The 12,676-nt window shown below is 45.5% G+C and overlaps 1 protein-coding gene across 1 annotated transcript in view; it reads right to left on the bottom strand.

Moving 5' to 3' along the window:
- The window catches only part of PDCD6IP (programmed cell death 6 interacting protein), a 72,707-nt gene that overhangs the window by 4,508 nt on the left and 55,523 nt on the right, over positions 1-12,676 (bottom strand). The window contains exons 13-17 of the mRNA XM_029938777.1: positions 7,101-7,349; positions 6,624-6,758; positions 5,458-5,552; positions 1,251-1,380; positions 8-115 (exon numbers count right to left, since the gene is read on the bottom strand). Coding sequence (XP_029794637.1) covers positions 8-115; positions 1,251-1,380; positions 5,458-5,552; positions 6,624-6,758; positions 7,101-7,349 — 717 coding nt within the window. The remainder of the gene's footprint in view (positions 1-7; positions 116-1,250; positions 1,381-5,457; positions 5,553-6,623; positions 6,759-7,100; positions 7,350-12,676) is intronic.

The raw sequence follows: 12,676 nt of genomic DNA on the forward strand, positions 1-12,676 counted from the left end.
GCGGTGCCGGCGGAGCCGCGGCCGTCCCCGCCGGGGCTGGCGCAGTAGCAGGGGGAGCTCGGTTCGCCGGGAGCACGGGAGGCGGAGGCCGGGCCGGCGGCTGGGGCTTGGCAGGCTGCAAGAAAGAGTCAGAACTGACTACACAACGTTTTGCGTTTCTGGCAAACTACTACCGTTAAAATTAATGAGGGCATATGAGAAACTCCAGAATCCAACCGAACAGATTCCTAACTCCCATTTTTAAGGGTTGACTTGATACTCTAGAAACGTATCACAGCTGAGGAATAATTCTCCAGTCTGTTGAGACTCCACCGCCACTGCTCTGTCCCTGGGGCGTAATGTTTGGTCATTTACTGCCTATGACTGCGCCCATGCGCGGTCACACATTTGACACGGGCGAAGAGCAAGTCAGGGGCAGTTTATTCCTGTACCTCCTCTTGGCCGAGAGACATTTTACATGGATGTTTTCAAACACCAGAACACCTACAAGACTAGGATAATAAACAAGCAAGTATTTACCAGTTAAATCCCATAATTACTAACGTTTGGCCATATTCACTTTATCTGTAGTTACAGCCATACGTTTAGGTATCGGCACATTCGCAGAACCCGGAAAGGAAGCTGCCGGCTCTGGGCTGCCAGCCCTCGAGACGGCAGCGTGCGCGGCCTGCCGTGCTCCTGCAGGATCACAACGTCATTTCAGTCTAAAGAAATGGGTGATTCTTTCCCAATATCCTGGAGTATCCACTCCACATGCAAGTTTCTCTGTTTCTCACCGAAAAAAGCTCTTAAAGAAGAGGTTTTATGAATCAAGATCCAACCAAGGTTCATATATTGCAGGATTATTATGAATCTTTCCCTCTTTTAGAACAGAACACCCCACACCTATTGTTTTTCTTTCCGCGACATTCGCTTATGGAAAGACCAAGCCCCGGGTCTCCTAGAATGGCGCAGGTCTAGATCTGTCCCACTGTTTCCTAAGGCACAACCTAACTTCTTGTTTTACGGCTGTGTTTGCTATAGACAGAAAGGTGGCTCTAAAGCCTCGATCAGATTCGAGCTGAACGTTTCCTGGCAAGAATTTGTGAGTGACGCTGTATTCTTCATGCTGCAAAACATGAGAAGGTGGGTCACCTCGGGAAGACTGGGGGCCACCAGACCCCTGCGATGTAAACTTTGTTTCCCCCTCACGGCAAGCAGGCAGCCCCTCATGCGAAAGGTCCGCTTAGAGACCGTGGCTGTGTACTGACCGGGATGGTTCTGGGCGCGGGCGTCGGCGGCGCTGGAGCTGGAGAGTGGCCCCCCGCCGGGGAGGACTGGTAGGCAGGCGTTGGGATTGAGGGGGCGCTGGGTTCCCTGGCAATGCTTTGTTGCAAGTCCCTTAAAGACAAAGGTGTTAGGAATTAACACAGTTTCAAAAAAAAAAAAAAAAAAAAATCTACAGTACCAGGTCTTTTTAAAAGGTTTCCTCTCTTCATATATGAAACATGGAAAATAGACTCAACACAGTGGTGCTATTTTAAAATACAAGGGGCGCCTGCGTGGCTCAGTCAGTTAAGCTTCCCACTTCAGCTCAGGTCATGATTTCACGGTTCGTGGGTTCAAGCCCCGCATCGGGCTCTGTGCTGATGGCTCGGAGCCTGGAGCCTGCTCCGGATTCTGTCTCTCTCTCTCTGCCCCTCCCCTGCTCACATCTGTCTCTGTCTCAAAATTAAATAAACATTAAAAAAAGATTTTTTTAACAAAAAAATAAAAAATAAAATAAAATAAGGCACTACATTTCTGTTCTTAACTAGAACTAACTTAAATCTTTTTTCCTACCATTTTTCCTCCTAGGAAAAAAGGTGAACTTTTCCAGAGGTCACAGTTACAGCTGGAGTGAGGAAGAGGGTCCTAAAAGGCTGCCCGCCCCAGTAAGAAGTCCCCGCTAGCTGGGCCGCTCCTCACATACGAGCCTGTCGAGACGTTCTAGAAAACCAGCCGCTCACACTCAGCAAACCGCCAAGCCGCGTTTAGCCACCGCCTCAGACCGGCATTTACAGAAGACCAAGGAAGTTGATCTATTCAAACCGTGATGCAAATTCCTTAATAAAAACTTTCTGAAATGATTCAAAGAAATGCAGCACTGGTCTATTTTATGTTAAAAGATACCTCATAATCTATAATTAAGGTAAATGCAGGATAGGTTGTTGAAAGGACCATTAAAATACAGAATTAAAACTTAGAAAAAATGGAGCCCAGCCCCAAAATCTCACAACCAAAGCGCTATGGCACAATGCACTCTATGAAACAACAGGATCCTGATCCTGCTCCCCAGGACTGATTGGTGTGCCCAGGAAGTAAAGACAACACGCCCCAAAGTGTGTGCAGCACCTGCCGTCCTGAGTGACAACTGAGACCCGGGCCCAGACCACACTTGCACGCTCATAAAGGGTCCCTGCTGGAAGATAAATTCGTCATTCCCTATATGAAGAAAGTTAATACACATCCAAAAAGCCAAAAATACTTCTTAATATTTGTGAGTTTAATAAATGCTTACAACACAAACTAGAAGATTTTAATCAATATTAAAATTTTGAAGTTTTTGAAATATTTTGTGCTATATAGCTTATATATATACTAAATGTTTATTGTATATCCTTAATCATATTTAATATTTTATTTTATAATTGTTTACATGATTTCAATCAGATATCTGAGTATACCACAGATATGGTATCTAACATATGTAATTATATTATAAAACCTTAACATAATACTTTTATTTTCCTTTGATAAACTCCAGAGATGGTTGCAATAATCGACACACAGGACAAATGAGAATTTCCTAGCTACTCACTAATTATGTACTTCCAAGCTATTAAATCATGAGACTAATAACATAACAAAGCAATGAAATAACACTACATACGCACCAGAATAGCGAATGGCAGAAACAGAGTAACCAACTGCCATACGTTGCTGGTAGGAGTATAAATTAGTACAACCATTCTGGACAACTACCAAGGTCAACTAGAGCTCAGCGGACACAGGCCTTCTGGCCCAGCAACGTCACTCTTAGATATACACCCAACTGCACTGCACACACCTGCTCACCAAAAGCATGATCTAGAACGAGCCCCTGTGGCTAAACACCTGAAATGTGCCCAGTGTGAACCGAGATGTGGTCTAAGTGGAAATTACACATCAAATTTCTACGACTTAGCGTGAAAAAAAAGTAGAATATCTCATACATAATTTACATGATTATATGCTTAAATTAGTATATTCTGGATATGCTAGCCTAAACAAGATGTATTTTTTGAAATTAATTTCCTATGTTTAATGTTGAAAATGTGGCTCCCAGACATTCTGCACTGCGTGTGGCTGCGCGGTGCTCTCACCACGCAGGGGGAGCGTCCAGCGGCCCGGACCCCGGGCTGTCCCCACCCTCCCGCTGCTGCCAGCAGGACCGGACAGTGAGGTGTCAGGACACGCACGCCCTGCCACTCCTGATACAGTGGCCCAAACGACAAACCACTCAGATACTTGACGACAGGGGAATACATGCACGGCTTACAGCATGTTCACACAACGAAATACACACAAACTTGAAAATTAAAGTCTATAGCCAACACAACCGTGTGGACAGATCTCACAACTGGGATGCTGACTGTGCACCAGACACAGAAGCGCACCTGTTCCACGGATGCAGAGCACGGGACCGGAGACACGAGTCAGTCCTCTCGCGGGAGGGCCAGTGGTTCCCTGGGCAAAGTGGGTAATGACCAGGAAGACGCATGGACCGTGCTTCCAGGGAGCTGAGTGCGCTCTGTGAACTGACCTAACTGCTCGGGACAGGAATTCCCAGCTTGTAAAGTTCACTAAGACTTCACGTGTACTTTTCTTGTGTTTTTATTTTATAGTCAATAAGCATGTTTTAAGAACTTAGGCCCACAGTATTAAGAGTGATTTTAATAAAATAAGCCCTCAGAGTTTTAAAAGCTAATGTTAGATCTATTTGGCTTATTTTTCCATTCTTCATTTATCTTTTAATTACGGAGATAAAACCACTTGACAAGTTGATGACTGTCTCAGAACAGATTCTGTTTATAGTACAAATATAAAAATATACATGCAAATAGTAACAAACCTAATTTTTTTAGGTATGTATTTATTTTGAGAGAGAGAGAGAGAGAGAATCCCAAATCCCAAGCAGGCTCCTTGCTGTCAGCACAGAGTCCATGTGGGGTGCAATCCCACAAACCATGAAATCATGACCTGAGCTGAGATCAAGAGTCAAACAGTTAAATGACTGAGCCACCCACAAACCCAGGTGCCCCCATAAACCTAATTTTCAAGCTAAAGATTTGAAATAGGAAATATTCGAAAAGGAGAACATCCCCAAATTTCTTCCTAAGCCGTGAACTTCCATTATACTACACAATTCTAAAAAAAAATAGTTACGTCAGCCTATCTTACACTGAAGTCTCAGTGGAGAAACTAAGAGTACAACTAGAAAGTAAATTATCATGGACCAAAAATTATTTCAACCAGGGGCTGGTAAAATTTTTGTGTAAAGAGCCAGACAGTACATTATTGTAGGCTTTGCAGGATATAAGGTCTCTGTCACATACTCAAGGCCGCTGATGCTGACAGACACAGACAACACACACAGCATGAAGGGCACGGCTGTGTCCCAAGAAAACTACTTAGAAAAACACTTAACGTGGGTACTGAGTCTGCCAACCTCCAATTTAAACGTAGAGACCTCTTTCGGCTCTTTGGTCCTGAGTTACAGATTCTAAGGTTCTGTACAGTCAGCTCAATGGCTGCTGCTTGGATACAGGAAAGAAAAGACGGGCGAAAGGTCCTGCTCCCAGCCCCTCACCTGCTGCATCTGAGCTGGACCCATTTTTATCTGTTTTACAAACTGAGCTTCTCTGTAACACTAAGCTTGAGCAAAGGGCTCTGCAGTGAAAAGAAAAGAAAAAAAAGAAAAAAGAAAAAAGAAAAAAGAAAAGAAAAGAAAAGAAAAGAAAAGAAAAGAAAAGAAAAGAAAAGAAAAGAAAAGAAAAAAGAAAAGAAAAGGTGGCGGGGGGAGGCAGTAAAAAATGAATCTGATAATTTAGCTGGGCAGTCTGAAAAATAAAAATCAGACTACTTGAATGTGTCTATAAAAACATACGCAGTCCCATTACTTAGTTAGGTAAAGTGTTTATGTTCACTGGCATTTCTGAGATCTGTCTGACTTGTCGTGTGGTCACTTCTGTGACACAACTGTGCTTCCGACACCTCAGGTTTCTGCTCCTCTTTCTCCTGTGCGCTCAGATCGTGCAGCTTGCCAGCCGCTGTGTAAATGTCCAGGACGGAAGGACGGAGACTGCTACCTCACACTGCCAAGGTCACCACAAAGTTTCCACGTATAACTTTTCGAAAGAAAAATACTCTAAAATTTGATACACAAAACAAACTTACTTTAGGAGTTCATCTCTTTCTGTCTTCCGTGCAAACACTATATCACTGCATTTGTTCTGGAACCTGACCAGGATTTCGGTCAGCTCATTGTAAAACTGTAAGTAAAGAAATACAAGTAATAAACCAGAATGATTTTTTAACCTAAAGAGGAACACAACGTAATGCCCATTTGTCAAAGAACTAAAACCCTCTGCAAGACAGTCATACCACTAAGGTTCAACAACTCAATACTAAATATGACCTCATATTCCTAAAGAAAAGCAAATCATTTTTAGAGAACACCTGTCACCAAAAATTAAATGGAACAAGTTACAAGTTCCATGATCAGGAGGATGCTCCCAATTCCTAGAGAAAAGGCAACTAGTTAATAGACAGGAAACTACTTCAGGCGCAGACGGCACATTCACTTCAGAAACACAGACATCACCTCAGAAACCTTAGAGGCATTTCCGAAGGCTCTTGGAAGAATGTTCCCAGCTTATCTATTTCACCAAAACATCTTAAACCAAATTAAAATGGTGCCTCTCTACCCCCTCTTCAGAGGGTTTTACATCACATCCACCGCGTCTGTATCCAGATAACTTTATCCAGTAATCATTACGGAGTTAAAGCACCACAAGGCATCGTGTATCTGAACAACTTAAAAAATCACCTGTTCCCTCAAAAGCAAAGTAAACGGTGAAAACAAACATGATCGTTTCCCTCAGCTGCTTACAGGAAGGGCAAGAAAACACTCACCGTATGAGTGGTGCCCTGAGACTCGGGCGGATCACAAGCCCATGGGAACGCGTGCCCTCCCCTCCCCCTGCCCCCCACGGAGCAGCTTCCACTACGCCTGTTCCCGCATGATCCACTCAAACTGGTCAACTTTCTGTCCCTCCAAAAAGCGTCACTGGCTTTTGACATCTCTGTGCTAATTCCTTTCACCTGAAACTCCTACATCCCTTCTGTCCGGTGAAATATATAATCCGTTCCTCCACGTCCTCATCAAACAGTGCCCCCTTCGTTAAGGCTTTCTCTCCCTTACAGCCGGCCTCTCAGGGGCAAAAGTCATTAAGGCGAGGAGTTCGAGACAAAGAGAAGGTCCCATTGGAAAAACTAGTAACTTCTCAAACCACAGCTTCGCGTGCGTGCTGGTTCACTGCTGTGTCTTTTGTGCTTCATACCTTTGTGCCCTCCTTCAAATTAGCTACAAGCTCAACAAAGTTGTCATATGCAGTAGCTAAATTCTTCAAAACTTCTTCTCTTAAGTTGGCTTCATTATTAGATTGCTTCATTTTTGAAAATTCCTGGTGAGAGACCTTGTTAAAAGAAAGATTTATGTATTTACACTTATTTATCAAATTAATAAGCTCATTAACATTTTTATGGATACTTTCCCAACTATATGTGAAAACCATGTACGATCCCATGCAGGAATTACTGGAAATTCACCTCGTATAATATTTACTTGGGGTAATACAGTACCTCGATTCTTTTCTTAAAGTAAAAATACCACAAATTCAGTGGTTAGCAAAATGTAACCAGTAATGATTACAGATTTCTATTGTGCAAAAAACACAATCCTGACAAAGGGTTAGTGCAGATCTATCCTTTCAGTGATTTTTTTAAACATAAATCTCACTAAAGCACCTAAACTTTACCTGAATATTTTTAAGAAGTTCTTCCTGTTTCTTCAGAGACTCCTGGACTTTGGTCGTGAGGCCTCCGTAGATCCGGTCCAGCTCGGTGACAGAGAGCGCCTCCTCATTTATCACACCGTCTTGAGCCAAAGCAGTCAAAAATTTGCTTGTCATGTCAAAATTCACGGATTTCAAGTCATTTTCTAGCCCTTCTCTTTCCTTCTTTACTTCATCCAGATTGGTCAGTAAAGATTTTAAAACATTTACAACCTAAACAGTTAGAAGAAGACAAATAAAACCCCTTAGTTTCAACTGCCAAGAAAGACCAGAAGCCAGTTTCAAGAAAGGACTGATAGAGACGGGTCCACTCAGGGTCAGGAAGAGATGACTTCTCAGACAGCCAGGCATGAGTCGTCCGTCAGGCTTATTTAGCACGACCTTGTGCCTTCAGTGCCCTCGGACTGTCACCGCAGCGAGCAGGAGGATTTACGCGAACATTTATTATGTGCCAGGGACGGTCGTGAACACGTCACAGATAGAAGGTTATCCTTACAACCTCCCACAGGGTATATACTTATTACTTCTATTCCACAGAGAGAAAATGGAGCCTCAGAAGACTGAAGTAACTTGCCTAAAGTTACACGGCTACTAAAGGAGTAACATTTGAGACCCAAGTCTGCCTAACTCCACAATCTCGTCACCACTCTACACTCTGTCCCTGTCATGACTCTGAGGTAGAGGGAGGTATGAGCCAAGTAAGCAGAAACCTGACATGGAGAGACGGAGATCTACAGTGAAAGACACGGAGATAGAAAGAGAGATAGAGATCTCTACAGAGACAGCATCTCCGAGAAACAGAGCCAGAGACGCAGACAAAACGCTCTAACTACGTGTGTGCTGTCTACACAGAGAGACCGGAGGGCGGCTTCCCGCCACCCCCTCGCATCAGAGCTCCGCCTCGGACTGGGCCCAGGCGGTCTCTGACCCGCATGACTCCTAAACAGCCCTTCAGAGCCGGCGGAGCAGCGCCCGGGGCCCCGCCGATGCCTCCGGCAAACCGTCCCTTCCACGCACAGCGCTCGCACTCCTGCGAAGGCCCCCACAGCCAACACCAGCCCCAGCGCCCCCGCCGTGCCCCCGTGGTGCTCAGAGAAGTGGGGGGGGCGGGGGAAGAGAGGACACCCTGGGACCCCATCGCGATCCCTGCCTGCCTTCTCACCCTGGCATTTCCACCGCCAATGGCTCTCCCCACGCACTGCCGGTGTCACGCCACAGCCCCGTTGGCTCCTTGGCGAGCGTCCAGAATAAGCTTCCTCTGTGAAGACTAAAGATCCGAGGAAAAATCTGAACTTTCTTCTCATCTGTGGCCTCTGCTCACCACCTGCACCTCGTAAGTGTCCTGTGCTAAACGCAGAGTCTCCGACACATTCCGAGCAGGGGACTAGGACCCCTGAGGCCCGAGAAGCTCACGCCACAGACACTCTTGGCGGAAGGCAGAGGACACAGACTCACGCTCACGTTGGCGGCAAGGGTGTGCCAGGGGTCCGGTGCGGTCTGAGCTTAGACGACGTGCACAAACCCTCGTTTCCAACAAGGCTTCCGGGACACAGTGCGGAGTGAAAGTAGAGGGCAGCAGAGCACACGTACAGCAGCTGCGCCCTGAGGGAGGAGGAAGGACGGCAGAACGGGCCACGGCGGCGCAGGCAGGCAGGCTCTGGCTCTCGGTTCTCGTCCAGGTCAGGGTCCTCTCAAGGCTGAGCGAGCCCCGCGGCGGGCTCTGCGCCAACAGCCTGGAGCCTGCTTAGGGTTCTCTCTCTCCTTCTTTCTCTCTGTCTCTCCCCCCACTCACACTCATTCATTCTTTTTCTCTACATAAACTTCAAAACATAGAAATATACACACATAATATATTATGTATATACATGTGCACATGTAATTAAAAAAAAAGAAAAGAAAAGCAGGACAGACCAGGAACTAATAAACAAGGTTGTTTATGAAGAATGGACAGGAACAAGGTGGAGAGGACGGCGATGAGATTTCTCTGCATGCACCATTGGAATTACGAGCATTTTTTACACATTCAAAACACAAAATTAAATCAAAACTTGATACAGAAACACAAGTACCTAGTTATCCATCAAAGTGAAACATAATTATGTAGAAAAAACTATTTCAGCTCTGGCTATGTTCCCTTCATGGAACATTAAGACTTAGGTACTGTGTAACCAAGGATGCTATAGCTCCTGGAAAACTCCATTTCGCGATCTGCAAAACAAGCCTAAGAGTCCCTACCCCAGAACTGCTGTGAAGACCGCAAGAATCCGGATCGAGTGCTCACTGTGATTTGTAACACAGAGAAAGCGCTCCAACGGTGGCAGCCATTACTACTAACTGGCAGGCAGGTTTTATGGTTTAACTGGATACTTGGGCACACTGTGGAATAAACAGGCTTAGGGGCCCCTGGGGGACTCAAGTTGGCTGAGTGCCCGACTTCGGCTCAGTCACCATCTTTCGGTTTGTGAGTCTGAGCACCGCACTGGGCTCTATGCTGGCAGCTCAGAGCCTGGAGCCTGCTTCAGATTCTGTGTCTGTGTCTCCCTCTCTCTCTGCTCTCCCTTCCTTGTGCTCTGTCTCTCTCTGTCTCTCTTTCCCTCTCAGAAATAAACATGAAAAAAAAGAATAAAAACAGGCTTGGGCATCTACACAAGAAGAAGAGAGCACCAATGGGGAACAGTTTAAAATCATCTATTTTTGCTGGATTGTAACTACTTCTATAATTATGGGATACATTGGGGGGGGGGGCACGCAACAGGACATGACTTCAAACAGCTGCTGTCCCATTTTAAATGGATCCTAGGACCTCAACCATGACTGTGACTCAACATGAAGGCTGTTTTGCTACTAGAAAAATGCCACTTATCTTTCTCGCAGTTGTGTCCAAACCAAGCCAGAAGAAAACAATAAAATAGCCAAGTAAAATAGAGCTGGGGGAGAAAGAGGAATGTGTAAAATGTATTTTAAAAAAACAGTCTACTGGGGCGCCTGGGTGGCTCAGTCGGTTAAGCGTCCGGCTTCAACTCAGGTCAGGGTCTCACGGTTCGTGGGTTCGGGCCCCACGTCGGGCTCTGTGCTGATGGCTAGCTCAGAGCCTGGAGCCTGCTTCGGATTCTGTGTCTCCCTCTCTCTCTGACCCTCCCCTGCTCGCGCTGTCTGTCTCTCAAAAATAAAATAAAAACCATAAAAAAAATTAAAAGAAAAAACAGTCTACTACACAAAGCGGAAGGTCAGGGACACAGGAACACTGTCATCAGAACAAACTGGCGGTCTCTTCCATGGCACGGCAACGCAGACCCTCCCGTCAAGTCACGGGTGACCAGTGGGGACAGTCCCCGAGTTAGCTAACAAGTAACATGAGGAGACACCATGGTCCACATGGACACGGCCTCCTGGGCAGCGGGAGCCGCGGGTACTCGGCAGCGGAGCGGTGTGGGAAGAGGGCCCGGCCGAGCGCGAAGCCCACGGGCTCTAACCCCAGCTCCGCTACGAAGAAAAGTGCATCCTAACTTTTACAGTGGTCAGTTTTCTAATCAGTGATTTAAAAAGGACCAAAGACCTATTCAGTAAGCCCCATTCAATTCCAAAATGCTATAATTCTAACTCTGAAAAAAATGCCACTTGAAACAACCAATGTGTAAATGAACTCTCAGACCACCAAACAAAGGCAGAGAGTCCTTCTATGACAAACATTCTCTTTTCATTTTTTCCCAAACTGTCCTATATAGTGGTTTAACCCTATTTTAGACTGTATGATACTGGCCTCATTTAAACAGAATGGAAACAGCAGAAAATGAACTAAACTGCTTCCACAAATGAATGACCAGAAGAGTAAGAAAAGTAATCCACGGCCTACATGTAAAGCATCTAAGGATCAGAATCCCCATACACCTCCATGTTCAGTAATGCACCATTATTTACAACCACCAAGATATGGAAACCTGAATGCCACCGATGGATAAATGAATAAAGATGTGGTGCACACACACACTCAGGAATATTCAGCTACAAAGAAGGAAGGAAGGACCTCCAAGGCGGCTCCGTCAGTTAGGCACTGGACTCCTGATTTGGGCTCAGGTCATGATCTCACAGTCCATGAGACGGAGCCTGTGTCAGGCTCTATGGGGACAGCACGGAGCCTGCTTGGGTTTTTCTCCCTCTCTCCCTCTCTCTCTCTCTCTCTGCCCCTCCCCCACTCGCGCTGCCCCCTCTCTCAAAAAAATAAACATTAAAAAAGTGAAATCTTGCCATTTGTGACTTGAATATGCCTTGAGGGCATTATGCTAAATGAAAGTCAGATAGAGACAGAAAAATACCCCCTGATCTCACGTATATGTGGAAATCAACAAGAAAACCACAATCGTTAAGTACAGAGAACAGACTTCAGAGAACAGTTTACTGGCTGCCTGACCCAGGAAGGCGGTGGGAAAAATAGATGAGAGTCCAAAGGTACAAACTTCCATTAATTACATAAATAAGTGCTGTGGATATAATGGAAAGCATCGGTAACAATGGTTAATAACACCATACTGCATGTCTGAGAGCTGCTCAGAGTAGGCCTTAAAAGTCCTCAACACAAGAAAAACAATTCTGTGACTGCGTGTTGGACTGATGCTAACCAGGTTTATTATGATGATCGTATCACAATATAAATAAATACCGGATCGTGATGGCGTGCACCAGAAATACACTGTATGTCAACTGTACCTCAAGTAAACAAATTTATAAATAATAATTCGAGTCCTGTGGCATTTATTTCTGTGCTTTATAAACAGCTGCAATTAGCGTTCAACCGCCAGTGACCACGTCCCTTCGCAGTTAGGTCAGCAGTGGCCATCATTCCATCAACACATTGAATCCTGACATGCTGGGCACTGCTCTCAGTTCTAAAATACAACTACTAACAAAAGCAGAGTCTGCCCTTCGGGTGGGCCAGGAGAAGAGAGGGGAGGATTGAACAAATATACAAAACAGAGCAGCATGGAAGACGATGGCAAAGAAAGGGAAAGAGCAACGTCTAGAGCTTTAACGAAAACGCAGCAGGAGCAAAGCAAAAACGGAAGAAAGACCCCATGGAAGGAAAGCAAGGTCAAAGTCCTGAAGTGGGAACGAGCTTCCCAGGCTCAAAGGACCAGCCAGTATGGCTGAGACCCAGTAAAGGCAGGAAGGCAGGAATGAGGTCCTCTACATCACTGCACCTTTAAGACCCATGGCTGCTGCAAACTCCTCCCGTAAAGAACCAGACAGAAGGGAAAAAAGAAAAAAAAAAAAAAAACGTGTTTTGCCTTTGTGAGCCACGGTCTCTACCTTCCTGGTGCGAACGCAGCCACAGACGAAACGCAAAGTAACTGTGCTCCAACAAAAACGCATTTATGAATACTAGAATTTTAATTTCATGTAACGTTCATACCATTTTCCAACCACTTAAAAATGCAAAAAGCATTCTTGGCTCACAGGCCATACGAAAGCAGGAGGCAGGCTGGATTCAGCCCGCAGGCCACGGCGCGCCACCCCCGTGGATGACCACGCTCTCCGTGGCATCT

This window comes from Suricata suricatta, chromosome 5 (assembly GCF_006229205.1).
Source record: "Suricata suricatta isolate VVHF042 chromosome 5, meerkat_22Aug2017_6uvM2_HiC, whole genome shotgun sequence".
In the NCBI taxonomy this organism is placed as follows: Eukaryota; Metazoa; Chordata; class Mammalia; order Carnivora; family Herpestidae; genus Suricata; species Suricata suricatta.